Below are 16,669 nucleotides of genomic sequence, written 5' to 3'. Positions count from 1 at the left end.
TAAGCATTTTAATGACTATTTTGGTATTATGAATTCAAAGAATAATGATCAAGAAGCAATGGATTTTAAACTTATTTAAGTTTAAGAATATAAATCACTTTTTGACTTAAAGTAGTATTTAATTAATGAGCTACAAGCTTAATAAGTCTTTGTTTCTTTGACCAAAGACTTAGAAAAAAAAATGTTCAAAATATTTTTTTACAATTTTTTTTTGAAAGATGCTTTATGTTCTACCAACATTATCAATTCACATACATATTGTAGTAATGAAGCTCCTCATTTGGCTACAAGTGAAGATGTTGACGGCATAAGAATTATTTCTTTGAAAAATTAGTAGTTAGAGGTCATATTAATATATAATAATGCTCTATTGGTGAAAAAAAAAAATTACTCACTTTAATAATTGGCCATTGGAATTAAGGCTGCATCTTATTGGTGCCAAAGCTCAAAAGATATAAGATTTTTTTTTACTTGTATTATAATTTTTTTATCTTTAACCTTTAAGATCTTAGAGTTTATAGATTCATCTATTTACATCTAATTGAAAGGTTATTATCCAATCTTTTGACAATCTTATAAGCTTAGTACCTTGAAAAAAGCTAGCATCTAAGCTTATTGGTAAGAGTTATTAGCTAAAAGCTTGATTGAATTTTTCAATGGAAAGTATCCTTGTTCTATAATTATGCCTGCAAACAAGAATATTTTTGGAAATTATACAAAGAAGAAAATGTATTGATAATAACTACATCTAATTAATTATAAGATCAAGTCTAATTGGTATCCAATACCAATGCTAGAAGAATTATTTGATATAATAGGAGTCTCTAGAATATTCAACACTTTGGATTTAAGATCTAATTATTATCAATTGCCATTACTTATTGAATACCATATAAAGAGGATATTTTGGAAAGTTGATTAAGATGATAAAGATTAATTTTATCATTGAAAGTTCCTTCCATTTGGTTTTAAGAATGTACCAAGTGAGTTTCAAAGGGTGATGGATCTTATATTATTTGGCTTATTATTTATTAGATATTATATTAATGATGTTATTATTTTTTAGTAGTACTTTGGTGTCAAGTTTTAGAATTGTATCTCTTAATTAAAATTCAAATGATAAATTGCACAAAAATTAAATGATTGGCGATGTATAGAAGAATCTTGCAATCTTGCATAAGCTTCAACAAAGAATATTTCTTTTAGCTATCTTTACTATAAATAAGATTTTATTGGAAGAATAATTTATTATTTTATATATGGCTTGATGGAGCTAGGTGCATAATTCAAAGGCCAAATCAAAGTACTTCCTTGGTATGACAAGTATATAAAGAGCTTGGATAATTTAAGAGTGTGCATTTTTATGTTGTGTAATCAATATTAATGAAGTGATATGTATCAATAAGTGGCCATATATGTTTCTTGATGTGAAGTATGTAATTGAATTTTAATACATTATCACCTTAGTTGAAGCCTTTATCTATCATAGATTTGAATTATTGTTGGTCTTTGGACTTTGTTGGGTCTCTTATTGCTACCATATACAGAGTCAAATACATGTTGGTGATAGTAGAATATTTTAGTAAGTAGATTGAAATTCTGGCTTTACTACAAAACTCTTGAAAATTTTGGAGCACATACTAAAGTCTTAACAAATGAAGGGAGAAAGCTCATTAGGGCATTTGAAGCTTTATATACTAAAGCATTAATAGATCATTGTACCACCTCTAAAAATCCCCTTAAAGTAAATAGCTTGGCTAAACAAGTTGTTTAAACTATCAAGTGTTATTTATAAAAGTGTAGATTACTTTATAGCAACTATTGTAATTAGAACTTAATGTTGCCATGGATTACAATAGATTACCACTTTAATAGGTAAGCATCTTTGATATCTTATAATCCTTACTAATTATTGTATGGACAGGAGTCAATCCTACCAAGCCCAGTACATAAGAAGTTAGTCTCAATTATAGACTTGAATAATCTTGACATTTGAGTTCAATGTTTATATAATTGAATAAAGTTCTTTATGAAGGCCATGTCCATGGCTATAGAAAACTTATCTATTGTTCAATATCGTGATATCTTACAATATACTTGTATTTGTAGTAGAACTTATTCATCTCAATTGCGGAGATTCTTCAAAGGAGATTATGTACATTTGCAACTTGAAGTGCCTACAACATTCAATATTAAGGTGTATAATTCTTTGTGAAAAGGATATATTACCTAGTGGTATTTTGTTGCTAGAAGGCAAAGATGGAAAAGAATGTTAGGAGCATTCAAAGAATTGTGCTCTTCATCTTTCTATTGATGATTCTATATATTTTGAATTGGCAATGATGCTAATTGGTCTTCCATAAGAAGTCTTCCAACCATGCTTCATTTGGTGATAAAGATTGATTTTGATTCCTATGTTAGTCACACATTTTGGTAGTTTAGCTACTATTACACTGACTTGGATGAGTACAATTTTGCAACATTATTATAGCATTCATCTTCAACTATGTGTATTTTGTAATCTTAGCTAACTAGGACCTCTAATCAACTATTAAAGGAACTAGAAAGTATATTAGTTGTATTTGTATTTGGTTTAGATTACATACTTTGTGGTTGATTTGTAGCACTTGATGTGTTGTATTTGACAATCTTTGTTTCCACAACAAGTTACAAAAATAAAGGAAAATTATGCAATGTCTTTTAGACTCATTGTCAAGACTCATGCTTGCTTGCCATATTGCAATCCATTCTCCATTTTGTTGCCAAATAGCAAATGAATTTAAGTGAAAAATACAAGAAAGAAGCCCACAAACCCACAAACACAGAAATATTGGTTGAGGTATTTGAGTTAAAACAACGGTCCATGCTCTCAACACCAAGTTGGGGGATGCTCACACAATTTGGTTCTGTACACAATCCAAAACGTCCATAATGTATATTCTATCACACTGAACACCACCTGTAGGTGCAGGGTCCATTCGGGACCTACAGCTGCTATTACGATGAGACAAATTATCTTGTCAAACAAATTCCAATTACTTCCAGAAGTGCCATCACTAATTGAATTGAGCAGTCACAAACTCCTACTGCGGCGTTATCATAGATGCAAGGCTGCCGCCAGACAAAAAGACATTAGGTGCTTGCTTACTCATCTTCTCCAATTCAAAACCTGGTGAGATGCACGTCATGAACTGGTGCTGCTTCAAACTGGTGCAGACTTAGAGCTTCTGCACAAAGTACTGCAGATTATATACTGCATGTTAAGTTAGTACTAACTATCCGGACCATGGAAATCCAAATTAATGCCTTTCATAAGTTTATTAAAACGATAAGGAACCAGACGAATCACGGACAGGGGGGAAGGCACCATTAGACGCTAAAACTTGAGAAGGTGAAGCACAGTCTCCAATGCAAAGTTCCAAAGAGGCAGATGACAAGCGGCCCAATTGGGAACCACTAAATAGGTTCTTAATAATAATTTGTACAAGACCTCAAGAGAATATTAACAGATCTGAAGATTGGGGGGGGGGGGGGGATTAAAAAAAAAGAAAAGAAGAGAAGTAATGACAGTACACCAAGCCATGCGGATGCTTGAATGGCCTAATTTATTAACCCTGTATAATAGATGAATGCAGAAGAAACCTGCTCTTCCCCAAAACAACCTTGTACACCCTTTCTGTTCATGAGAGGATTTATCAACTTCCCCCACCCCCATCTCCCCTCTACACTCAGTACGTTTAACAGTTGTTTACTGGGCAAATAAGTTATACAAATGTCCTCTGCTCAGATCGAACAGATCCTGCGTAGATAAAGAATGAGTGGATTCTGCACGAAAGACAATAATACGAACCAACACAATTTTCACCAGCTTGAAGATTTAAGGACGTAGCGTTGGTTATCCTTCCCAACGAAGACATCCTGGTTGCCTAAAACTCTGCAAAGAATTCAAAGCAAATTTCGTTGTTAAGAGGATTCCTACTCCAAAGCATACAACATGATCCAGAAATCTTGGAAATTAATGAAGTTACTGATGCTTCACGTAACCATTGGCACATGAAGGCATATCCCTGATTTCTAAACGTAAACCACAGCTCGAATTAAAGAAAAAGCAACACCAAGTCGATATCTTAATGGACCGTACGGATGGCATCAAACAGTGTATGTACGTATGGACTCAAACAATGTATGCCATGAATCGAGGAGCAAAATGAAAACAAAGACACTGAATTGCAAGAACAACGCTAAAAATTGCACCAAGCGAACTTGAAATATAGAACCCACTAGACTACCCTGCCAAACGCTAATTTTGAACGACACTACAAACTACAATTCGCTTTTAACTCATCACAACAGCACAATATGCGACAGAAACTTGTACTTAAAGCTGATACATACAAAGTGGCACGGGAGAAAACATCCAGTACCTAATACAATGCTTTTGGAGGGTTCAGGGCGTGTTCACAACAAACGGTTGATCAGTCTGGCAAGTTTTCTGGATTCACTGGATCACCCTTTGCGTTTGAGGCAGGCTCATTCCAAGGCTTTTGATACACATCCCCAAATGGAAATTCCAAAGGTGGACTTTCATCCTCTGAAATTTGGCTGCTTCCAAACGTCCCCATTGTGTGCCGTTGTGATGACCAATCACGCTCATGATCCTCTTCACTTTCATACAAATCATCTTGACTTCCAGCTATACGACCTCTAGCAAAAGTTGGAGGCTCAAAGGAGCTTTCACCAAGTGCCCCACTTGAGCCAGGCCCTTTGCGCGCCCACCACCTGCTCTCACCAGCTACTTGACCAAACCCCTGGTTCCCAAGGATCCCTCGAGTGGAATTCATCCCTACTCTGTTGAATCTCTCTGTATGATCAGCTCTACTCTGTAAACTCGTATCCATACCCCCGCACCCGGAACCAAAACCATCTGCAACCGTTTCCCTACTTTCACTATGTCTGTCATCCAGCAATAATCCTGATTCCAAATTTTGAGGTGACTGTGATGCTGTATAAAACTTATCCAGCCAATATATCTGCTCGGAACTCTCAGCAAGTGGATTATCGTAATTTCTTAACAGATCGGAAGATGCTTGATTCGCAGGAGGGCGGGCAAAAGGAATGTTGTTCGCAAACCTATCTCGCACAGTTGAGTTGACAGAGCGAGTGTAAAGAGAATTTCCAGGCATTGGCGATCCCCAAGGTCTGAGTTGGTTGGGCGGTTGAGGTAGTCGAACAGACGAAAACAGTTGACCCATGGCAAGCTCATTCTCTTCATTACGTAGACGGAAGTCTGCCAAGACAGACATGAGTTGTTTGCCGTTTCCATCCGGTTCCCAGTTGGGATAGTTGGTTTTGAAACTGTACAAATAAAAAAGGCATTGATTATGAGAACACTAACAATCCAAGAGAAGATATCAAAGTAATATCATCCAGTTTTCAAACAATAAGTGCACCCAAAATCCTTAAAAACAAAACCCAAGAGTTTTATTTACAGCTGAAACCAAACAAGTTGCAGAAAAAACTAATATTGGAGATCGATTATAAAACTGTGCAGCTTACTTTCCAACCAAAGATGAGTGACTAGATAATACAGATTTAAGTATGCGTGCACGGAAGGCTGGTAGCACCTTATGAAAGATTTCTCCATTTTGCCTTGAGAACTGCGCCGGTCCTTGCTCGTATGAAATGGCGATCCATACTTAGAGTTTCCATGATGCTCAAAGTCGAATATACTCAAACTGAAAACATCCAACAATTTGCCATGCCAAAGAATATAAACCAAGTCCTTGTGAAGAAAGCTTTCACTGAAACTGAACATAAAGCAATCTGACAGCCTAGTAACATTATTCTTGCACACAGGCAATCTATTGTCATGTGCTACCATAAATTTCCTTCCTTACTGCTCATTCTATCAACCAGTGTTCCCTAAAAATCAATTAATCAGGCTCGGAAATCCAAGTAGTATGTGCGAGTCACGAGAATAGACCAAAACTTCTTTACGCTATCTGCTGAAAACCAATGACATTTCAAATCTCATACGTCTGATTCTGGATAGCGCAAGGACACAGGTGCAAAGACAGCGGAAGGAAGTGCACTGAAGGACTTGGAACCACTAGGATTCAGACTGGTAAGCTCACCTGCAGACATGGCCAACACCTTCTATATAAACAGTAAAATCTTCTACAAACAGCAACACATCTTCAACGCACTGTCAAACCAGGAAACCAAAGATTAGTTTCACAACCTGTGGAAAAGTTATATCATTAAATATGTGCAGACAAGCAGGGTTACACACCAACTCTAAGCATGAAAATAAATTCAGTAAATTCAGCCCAGAAACGAATTACGCTGAATACAGATTCATTCGATCCATACAATCAATAAAAATCATCGTGCTATACCATATAATCCAAATCACCATAGTATAGCTATTTCGGATACTTCAAGCGTAATTTTCACCTTTGGTAATGCAAAGATAAGAATGAAAGGTGTAACAATGATGGACATGATCTCCTCAAAGAAAAGCGCTGCTTTATACTGCATAGAAACAACCAATATATAATTGTTACAAATTAGCCAGAAGGGAGAGGCATGTATTATTCACGCTAAACCTTAACTTGCTCAGACAACCACCAAATGATAGATTGAGAGAACCAGCATTCATAAATTACATGTCGACATCATGTGTTAGGAGCAGCTACAGACGGCATAATGTTCAATGTCCCCTAAATTGGTTTTTCCTACGAAATCCAATGCTAGAATAAACCGGGGTTCGAATTTAGGTGACGGAACGAAAATTCACCTTAAAGAGACCTTCGAACTCTATCCGGACTTTATCTGTGTTTTCAGCACCCCGCCAGTGTTTGGGCATGTAATGAGTATGACTTGTAATTTGTCGCATGACGCCCACCGGGTCGAAAACTTGATAGTCCTCCGTAATGAGCGACCTACTCACCAACAAGATTGCTGCAAAGAAGGCTGTATACCAGATCAAGTTGTGTTTTCCAATCTGTGCAAGCAGATACAAACAAATAAAGTAATATAAATAAATGAAATGTTAAAAATAGGTGTTAACATGGGGATCCAAAGTAACCAACATCTCCACCAGATAAGAAAGATAAATAAATAAATAAATAGGAATAAAGCAACGTAAAGTACAAAAACAGCCACATCAAGCACAAGTTTAGATGCTTATAACACAGTCGTAGCATGGTGATTCCGATTGCAAAACCAAACTACAGATCAAGCGTTCAGCAGCAGAATACTCACGTGCCCTTCTAGAAGAGATTCGTCGATCAAAGAGATCAGAAGAATAACAGCTGCAAATGCACCTGCTACGTACGAAACAAGTTTTGCAATCATACTGATAATTGGGGACGGAAACTGCTTCACATATTCTACAGCATGTTTATAACTTGAATTTAGACGATGCTTGAACATGTGCTCCAGCTGAAGTAAAGACACCGAAAACAAAATTAGGCTTAGTAATCCTTGTTGAATACAAATTTCTCATAGCTCCAAAGACTCTTTAACTTCAAATGAAAATAGGCATGAAACAACGAAAGAAAGCATCCATGGTTACTACCTCATTGAATTCTCGGAAATTCCACTTGGCCAAATTCGACCACCGCCTAGAACTCATAGAAGCAGGATTGTGATAAAATGATTCGGCATTCCGAAGTAGGAAATAGAAGAACATGAAGATCACATAGAAAGGCGACAATAGCAACATAGAGACGCCCAGCACCACTAGTCTCTTGCGCAGACGTGCAGGATTAGTTGTGAAGTCTCTGTGTATCAAAAAGTTACTGCAGTGCAAAACTTACAACTATTAGTTTGGGATTCGTAAAAATACTAGCACTCAATAAAAGATGTACAGCTACCAATTGCATTACTATCTTGAATGTTGCTTGAACTTACCTTTCATAGATTTATGAGAAACAACGTGGACAAACATACACGACCGTCAGCTGAAACTTGCCTGTCAAACATGTGCTGAAGAATACACCAATTGAGGCTCCATTCAACCATTTTCGTCAGGACTAGTCGCTTCTTGTCATGGTTGAGCATAGGTCCTGCACCTGGTACCCAGTAAGGTAAATCTAGACCTAAAACCCCTTTATTTAAAAGGCCAATCAGATAGTTTTCCTTCCGCATTATACGACTCACTATATCATGTGCTGAGAGTTGTCGCACGATACAGAGCCGTTCAGTTTGTTGCAGCTGCACAATTTTATCAACCATTGTAGGCCAGGCCATTGTTTGCAATTCATTTTCTGTGACAGCAAGGCTGCCAAAACACATCCCACTAATCAGCACATCCAAATTCTTCATATCCAAAAATATGGTCGACATCAGAAAGTAAAGCTGAAAGATTTACAACGATTTTGCTAGTGTCAACCTGTAAAGAATAGATGAAACAGTACCAACACAAAAAACCACGTAACACTTGCCCAACGAAACTAGTCACGCTATACGCAAGAAAAACGTCTCAACAAGGTCCATTCAAAGGAGCCACGCACCTGTTGTGTATGAAATGGCGGACCTCAAGAGTGTCGCGGAGCTGAGTGAAGAATCGTAGGAAGCAAAACAACCAATATATAGAGAGAAGTGCAAGATAGGTGACGAAGAAGGCCTTGACGAGGGTAAATGGAGTTAAAGGATGTTCATGTAGAGCCTCTTTTACAAGGTCACAATTGTGAAACTTTCCTTCTTCAATGGCATCTATACCACACTTGGCATTGAGTAACCCAGGCCAATTTACAAATAATACCAAGAAACCTGAGAATCCGATGGTGAAACCTAGTGAGGCAAGCTCACACAACCATTGGATGAATATGCACCAGAAGCCTTTGTCACAGTAATACTGATAAACTCGCTGAAAGAACTCATCGAGGTCAGTCACAGCTCCCCACTTGGAGGTTTCACCACGAAAAAAATCAGGGGGGCCTTCAGCATCTTCACCTCCATGAAGTCGATGATACTCAGGTAGCTCCACTTCAGTCTGTAGAAACCCAAGCTACTGGATCAACAGGAGGATCCCTGTAACACTGATGTTCATAGAATAACATGACTTCAAATGTACGTCGTCATTGGATCAAAGGGCAATTCCCGCATTGTTAGAAAGCACAAAATAGCAAACGTGATAAATGAAGACACATAAGGAAAAGAGTACAAACCACTCCATGCGGGACGCTTCTTAATGGTTCATTGTTGCGGAACATAATTTGAGGCAGCCAGCAGACTGCACTAGCCTCGCCAAACCACCTGATTCCAAATCCGGCAGCGGAAATTCTGATGATCTCAGCAACCTAAGCATGCCTCTCAAACCCTCCTCACCCACCAAATCTCAATTTTCATAGTGTTCCACCAGGGCCTTCGTTCCCTATACCTGAAGTCATGAACCCCGTTGAACTCCGAGGTTAACACACGATGAAGTATGGAATAATTTTTAAGAATTGTGAGGGGAATCGGAAGTATTAAGTCGTTCAGACAAAGACGAACCTCTGTGTCATTTACTACTAACCTTTCCCCATGTCAATCATCTCTATTTATCTTCGAGTCACGCTCCTAAACAGCCCCTTCCATTCTCATGGTATGCTTCAGCACTCATAAATCTAAGATTACAAGGTTGCAGATTGACGTCTGCCCGAATGGATTCTGTAAGGATTGTGATATAAATTTTCGGTACATTCGGTAACCAAAATTGGACCACTCGAAGGAAACTCCGGACAAAACCACACTTCACTCGAAAGATGAAGCGACTACTAACGTGCAGCCACATCGCGAATTCTATCATGCGCCACTCTTATGCTGAGCAAACTTCTTACGCTAAGTCTATTAAATTAATAACAGCTCCTGGGTGGTTCAAGCCAAGAGCACTTACAAACGTCGAACCTGGCAGAAGCAACTGGAGTTGAATGCAGGGAAAACCTAACCATCTAAGGTAAGAAACATCTTAAAAGACTCGTACAGCCTTAAACCCAGCTATCTAAAACTCACATCAGATCAGCACTAAATCGTTATATCAACGTTTTCACTGAGGATGATCAATAAGATACTGCAAACGAAATCGAGACATTAGAGTTCTATCAGAAAATAAACCCCGACGAGCACACGACCTGTCCACGTTAACTTGATTGGACCAAATTGGTCAAGCCTGCCTACAAGTGATGTATCCGGAGAAGTTTAACCTACGTTCATAAATGCCGCAACCTGAAGCACCCAGGCTGCCAATCTTCCACTTCGATTCACCATAATAGTGAACTCTCCGCCTACATTCCGTTGCAGGCAAATTCCTCCAGCAGCACAAACGAAATCGCCTCGAAACTCGAACTCAAGCTAGGGACTTAACTAAAACTACAAATCCGCCAAGTATTGCTGCAAAAGGCAACACCAATTCAGCCACATTAATATGATTCAATCTTCCGCCACCGCTATACACTCCTCATCATAATCCACGCCAACGAACACGCCCCACTCTAAGCAGAAAAAAGAACCCCGAGGGCATAACACCCCGGCACTACCTCCTCGCAAGAATCCTTCATAAATACGCTTCTCCGAATTCAGCGCACCTCCTCGTAATTTTCGCACAGAAGGTCCCAACAACCCGTGTTCATCAATTCTCCCACTCTTACAGTCACGTACAATCCTCTTCGCCCCGCCACGTTAACACGAAAACTACCTTCTACTTCACGCCATGCACATACGTCGTGCCACGAACTCTCGGACAACCGACTTCCCGTCTCTCTGACCGCTTAGGTTTTCTCAACCATTTCGCCAGCTTCCACAACGACTGTGGAAAACCTCGAAGCCAACCATCACTCCAACCAACTCTCTTCAATTCCGAGAAAATCAAACCACGCAATGGCACGGATGCACTGACCTAAACTTCAAGGCGCTCAACCGGAACACCGACCAGCAGAGGAATCACTGACGATGTAATCATAATGTGCATGCGCGACAAATGAATGTGCTACGACACAAGCGTACAAGCAAGAGAACAGGCGGAAGGGAAGAGCAGAATAGGGAAAAAGAAGGAATGAATGAATGAATGTACGCGAGCGCTCCAAAACGAAACGGCACCAATGCCAAATTGCACTCACACGAGGTTGGATCGACGGCCAACCACTGGCCTCCGAATCACTCTTAACCCCCGTCCAATCCTATGCAAGCTATGCTCGTGTAAGCTCGAAAGAAACGGATTCGCCCGGTTTGGGAGGATCCGAAAATAGAGAGAGACAGAGACAGAGACAGAGAGATAAAAGAAGCGAACCGCAGACGATCGCGTGCAGCGGAAGGCTGCGCTGCTGCTGCAAAGGTGGCGGGCTGCCCTGCCCTGTCCTCTAGCGGAACATCCGCACGCATCCCGATCTCCCGAAATGCCCACCATCCGGAACGACGACGATGAGTCAATTGCGGTGAATATGAATTCGTGTGACATACAAACTGACAGAAGGCGCGGTGGCGAAGGGGGACAGCGACCTGTCTGTGGAGGAGGTCAGCGGGTGGAAGGAAAGGGAGCCCTGCAGCTGCGGAATCAAATCAATCCCCCGCCCTGACGCCCCCTTCGTAACCGAATCTGGCGCTCTCCGCATTCGAATGCCATTGACTGCGGCCTTGGCTGGATGAATGGATGGATGTAATGTGGATGATGTTTGGCGTGAAAGGCAGAGAATTATTACAGGAGACGAAGAAGCTTGTTCACGGAATTTTGCATTCTCATTTTCAGTTTAAATAGCTTTTGCCACTTTGATTTGGTCCAATGGAGAGGGTGGTCGTAGGTGTTGAGGGTTTTACATAAAAGAAAGTGTTGTACATGATTTGTGCTTGTGGATTTGTGTAAAAGAGTGACGTGAAGTTTGAAAATGTACATTGCTTTGCTGTTGAGAGTGATTTGTTGGACAAGTATTGCATAATTTATGTCTAAAATTATGTTTAATAGTTGTGATGTAAATTAAATATTTTCTTTTGTTGGTTGTGTGATTTAACCAACACTTGAACTAATGCTCATATGATTTCATCCTTTTGGAATGAACTCACAGATTATATTTGAATTTTGTTAGTTAGATATCTGTTAATGTGTGTGATAAATTATCATCAACTTAAACATTCAATTTAGTGATGCATTTCCAAGATGTAATTCAAGTACCACATTGATTTCTCATTAATTCATCACATTGATTCATTTTGGGATCTAGCATTTACAAAGCCAATCCTTTGGTATTAATCTTACATTTGAGAAACACAAACAAACAAACAAACCATTATTATTTGTTACAAATCAACCAAAAATCCAAAAAATAATATATATTTTGAATAAAAAAAATATACAATTATAAAAATAAAATAATAAATTATGTATACATACATATATTAGTAGAAACCCATAGTGTTAGACACCATAATCTATAGCATTGCTATCTATCTATTTCATTATTTATCCATGTTTCCTTATTTCTATGTTTAGCCAATGAAAAGGCTTTTTTGTCTCTTTGTCTTATTTTCAAGCCTTATATATATATATATATATATATATATATTATTAGTAAAAATTTCTACCATTATGCATTATTATCTTTAATACATCCATTCATTTCCTTGTTTTTTTTGATTCTATGTTATCATATTTCATATATTTCCTTTATCACATGATGTCACATCATGTACCAAATTCCATTGGATATATGCAATTTAGTTTAGTTTAGTGGTTTTATATCTATTGAGTTTTTTTTCATTAGTTGATTTTGTTAGTATCAACTAGGATTTGAATACTTAGATAGAAAAAAAACTTTGACATGACATTCTTATCAAATCAAGTCTTATAAGTAGTTTTTGAAAGAAAGAAGAAGCTTATGGTAAGGATTTGCTTGGTTGTGGTAATTTGTCTATTTAGTAAAGCTTTAGGATTTTCTTCCAAAGAAAATGTCATGCATGTCCTTGGAATATGTTGAAATATCAAGAATATTTATGTATGCTTGATAATAACATATCTATCCATCACTTTTGTGATAATTATGAATATACTCTTAAACAAAGATAACCTATAATCTATTATTTTTTTAAATCTTGTATGTAGGATCCAATTGCATGCCACATAGATTTTGGTATGTCAATTTTTCTCAATTTCTAGGCCTCACAAAAATGGACTCCTATGCCTATGCTATTGTTGCAAACTTTTGGAATTGAATCACATATAGTACCAATTTAGGTTCAAGTACAATACTGCTAACTCAGTGATTTCTAAGCACCTTGCAATGTGGCTAAAATACAAGCTAAAATATACGTCTATAACTTCACCTATTAATTTGCTATTGCATCCACTACAAACATATTGTGAATGGGCTTTTTTTCATCTCAACAATTGGGTTTGTTCATCTCCTTTTTAATTTCTTTTTCTTCTCAGTTTTGCAATTGAAGGAGTTGAAAGGAAAGACTTTGGAAATGGACAAACATAAGGAAGTAGTTGTTTAGAAATGTTTTAAAATAAAAAAATTGGTAATGTATGAATATCTTTAGCAAGTTTTTGTTTGAAGGGAATGAGTAGTTTTTATGATTGTATTTTGAGTTGGAACTTTTGCAAAGTCTCTCAATCAAGTATATTTCAATAATCACACAATTGGATTTGGTTTTGCATATGATTTTTATTATGAGATCTTTTGTGATATTTGAGCTTCATGAAAAAGGATATATTTCAACCGTGATTGAAAATAATGAAATACAAATTTTAATCAGAATTTTAAATATCACTTATATAATATTTTATAAAAAAAAATCATAGGGAAAAAAAGTCACAACATAAACTATATCTACAAGTAAAGTGGATTACTATATATATATATATATATATATATATAATTTTTCTAAACTTTTAATTCTAAAATAAATTCATTTGTTTTCATACTTGTATGAACTTATTGACTACATAAACAAAGAATTGCTATTTGATTTTTCATATGATATTTTCTCAAAATGAGTTGTTTTTCAAGAAAATTTGAAGATATATTGAAAATATTTTTAAAAATTTGTAACAAAAATCCTTCACCCTAAATATACAATTTGATATTTCTACAAACATGTTATTGATTTTATACATACATAATCAAGTAGGAATAATTATTCAATATTCTATCAAAAAAATAAAAATTAAACAATAAAATGATAATTCAAAGATATTTTTTAAACCTCCAATAATCTAAATAGAATCGTTGACTACTGAAATTATGTGCAAGAATAAAATAGGATTTTTATTTAGCACAAAAACTGTCCAATTTAACAAAGACTTGTGAAATTGTCACAAACATACACATGTAAGCCAATAATTACATGTATAAATAGGTAGAAGTAAGTAAAAGTAAGTAAAAGTAAGTTAATTCTATAATATTTGGTATACAAGCTTCCTAGAAGCTTCATAGATACTACTTTGACTTTATAGGTGTCTTTAATTGACTTTTTAGATTAGAAATGTGGTCAACAAGTTGGCCATGTTCCACACATGTGGCCCACACATAGAAAAACTTGCCTTGTAAGTCAAAACATGTGTCCTACAAAGTCAACACATATTGGAGGTCCTATAGAACATCACCATGTAGCCCCTAGTTAGATAGTATATATAGAGACAACACTGAAGCCTTCTTCACTCTTGTCAACTCCATTTTTGCTTCCAATCTAGTTTCAAGGGTCTTTAGTTTTCTTGTGTTTTGGCAATAGCCATTCCAGTTTCTTTTTTAAAATACATATCAAGTTATTTCTATTTTTTCATCTTTCTTTGAAAGAAGTCTCACTTATTTATTTGTCTTTATTATGTTCTTGTCCTTGACAAATTGACAAGAGAATACCTACATTATCAGAGCTTTGTCTAATCTTGATTAAGAGTGGATTACCCCTTTTTCTTCATAAGACACAAGCATATTAGAAGTTACGAATTACCCTCTTCTAAATTGATATTGTCTTTAGTATTTTCTTTGTTCTCAAGTCCTCTCTTCTATTTGTCATGAGTGATATTAGACATCTTCTCTTTTCTAAGTATTATCATGGCAGAACTTGTTAAAATGAAGAGTGCAATGGCACAAATGCATGAGCAATTGAAGGAGTTAATGCTTGCAATGCATCAACTCAATTTATGACTTCCAAGAGCAACAAGATTGGCAGGAAGTGAAGATATAGAAATGATTAGAGCTGCTTCAACATCTGCACTAAATCATGTCCCTTCTCTTATAGTGGAACATCCTTCTAATGTTAGAAAACCAAGAATTGTCCTATCTGAGAAGTTTGATGGCACCAGATCCAAGTTTTGAGGATTTATCATTCAAGTGCAACTTGTGATTGAACTTCAATCCCAAACCTATCCAACTCCAAGATCGCAAGTTAGATTCATTGGTACGCTTCTTTCAAGTTCAGCACTATCGTGGTTTTCATCTTTTCTAGAACGACAAGATCCAATATTGGATAATCTAGATGCTTTTCTGATAGAATTTCAATCCATGTATGGAGAACATGATGCAATTCAAGTTGCAATCAATAAGATCCATATTTTACGATAATGCAATCGATCAGTAACGTTGTATGCTTCACAATTTTGACAACTTGCAACTGATATCAAGTGGGATGACACTACACTTATTAACCAATTTCTCTATAGATTACAATATGAGATAAAAAAATTAATACTCAACTTACCTGATCCTCAAACATTGACTCAAGAAATTGACTTTGCTGTGAAGTGTGACGATCGCCTTTTTGAATTCCGATCTGAGAACAATATAAGTGGACCTCAACGTTATTATAATTCAATAGCAACACCAACATCTCTTCAACACATACATTCGGAAGTAGAGGATATGCAAATTGATGCAGTACGTTTTAAACCTCTTACTGAGTAAAAAAAGTCTTGTCATCGTCAAGAAAGATTGTGCTTATATTATGGAAAACCTAAGCACACTGCTCAATATTATCCAAAGAAGCAACGTAACCATAAAATGAAGAGTATGGCAATCAAAGAAGATAGTATGTCGTAAAATAAATTTGTCCAGCTACAATAGGGACTGTGCGACTGGAACCTTGTACAATGCCTAGCAAAGGTCCTATCCTCTCGTCGAAACCCTCTCCATGTTTTACGATAAATATTATTTTAGGACCTAAACATCTCAAAGCCTCTGCCTTGCTAGATTCAGGAGCCTCAGCATGTTTCTTAGATGAAGAATTTACTAAAAGACATAGCATATCTTTAGTAGAGAAAACTAAACCTGTTCATATGGAAGTCATAGATAGTCATCCGTTGTCTTCAGGAGATAATACTCATAAAACCCTTCCTATAAAAATAACAACTAATGATCATAGTAGCTTTATAATATTTAATATCATTAGATCTCTTTTTAATCCAATCATTTTAGGTTTATCATGGCTAGAAAAATATAACTCTAAAATAAATTGGTCTTCTCGTAGTCTTGACTTTTCTGAAAGTATAACTAAGAGTGTAGTTAATCAAGTAGAAAGTCATAATTTTAGTATAATTAAACCTATATTTGTAGGTGCAAATGCTTTCTTGCATGCTGCAAAAGAAGGATCACCTTCTGTCATTTATGCCAGACTTTTTTCTACTGGTAGAAAGACTTCAAGTAGCATTCCAAGCCAATATCAAGATTTTCAAGATATATTTGAGAAAAAAGAATGC

The 16,669-nt window shown here is 36.6% G+C and overlaps 1 protein-coding gene across 6 annotated transcripts; it reads right to left on the bottom strand.

The window, feature by feature from the left end:
• Positions 1 to 2,830: 2,830 nt before the first annotated feature.
• LOC112287765 (autophagy-related protein 9) lies at positions 2,831 to 11,494 on the bottom strand. Of its 6 annotated transcripts, none has more exons than XM_073536923.2 (13): positions 11,273 to 11,494; positions 10,195 to 10,377; positions 9,177 to 9,388; positions 8,520 to 9,001; positions 7,979 to 8,287; positions 7,583 to 7,805; positions 7,267 to 7,446; positions 6,800 to 7,006; positions 6,457 to 6,534; positions 6,135 to 6,205; positions 5,625 to 5,735; positions 4,425 to 5,355; positions 2,831 to 3,934 (listed from the first exon to the last, which is right to left on the bottom strand). In XM_073536923.2, exons 3-12 carry the CDS (start codon positions 9,219 to 9,221, stop codon positions 4,476 to 4,478), a joined length of 2,586 nt encoding a protein of 861 aa, XP_073393024.1. In that variant the 5' UTR covers positions 9,222 to 9,388; positions 10,195 to 10,377; positions 11,273 to 11,494; the 3' UTR covers positions 2,831 to 3,934; positions 4,425 to 4,475. The 6 variants fall into 6 exon arrangements, with proteins under 6 accessions (XP_073393024.1, XP_024386905.1, XP_024386902.1 ...); XM_024531137.3 differs by lacking the exon at positions 11,273 to 11,494 and adding an exon at positions 10,524 to 11,239 and having other exon boundaries at positions 9,524 to 10,377; XM_024531134.3 differs by lacking the exon at positions 11,273 to 11,494 and adding an exon at positions 10,524 to 11,239.
• Between the last annotated feature and the right edge of the window lie 5,175 nt (positions 11,495 to 16,669).

This window comes from Physcomitrium patens, chromosome 10, assembly GCF_059467195.1.
Source record: "Physcomitrium patens ecotype Gransden chromosome 10, ASM5946719v1, whole genome shotgun sequence".
NCBI classification, from domain to species: Eukaryota; Viridiplantae; Streptophyta; class Bryopsida; order Funariales; family Funariaceae; genus Physcomitrium; species Physcomitrium patens.
This window is presented reverse-complemented; position numbering and strand designations above follow the sequence as displayed.

Bases quoted from the DNA above. Each gene is read 5' to 3' on its own strand.
- LOC112287765 (XM_073536923.2), bottom strand. From the start codon at position 9,221: ATGTTCCGCAACAATGAACCATTAAGAAGCGTCCCGCATGGAGTG. The intron at 7,806-7,978 runs GCAAGTTTCAGC...TTTGCACTGCAG, and splicing joins CTTCAGCACATGTTTGACAG to TAACTTTTTGATACACAGAG. The intron at 6,535-6,799 runs GTGAATTTTCGT...GTTTCTATGCAG, and splicing joins AGTTCGAAGGTCTCTTTAAG to TATAAAGCAGCGCTTTTCTT.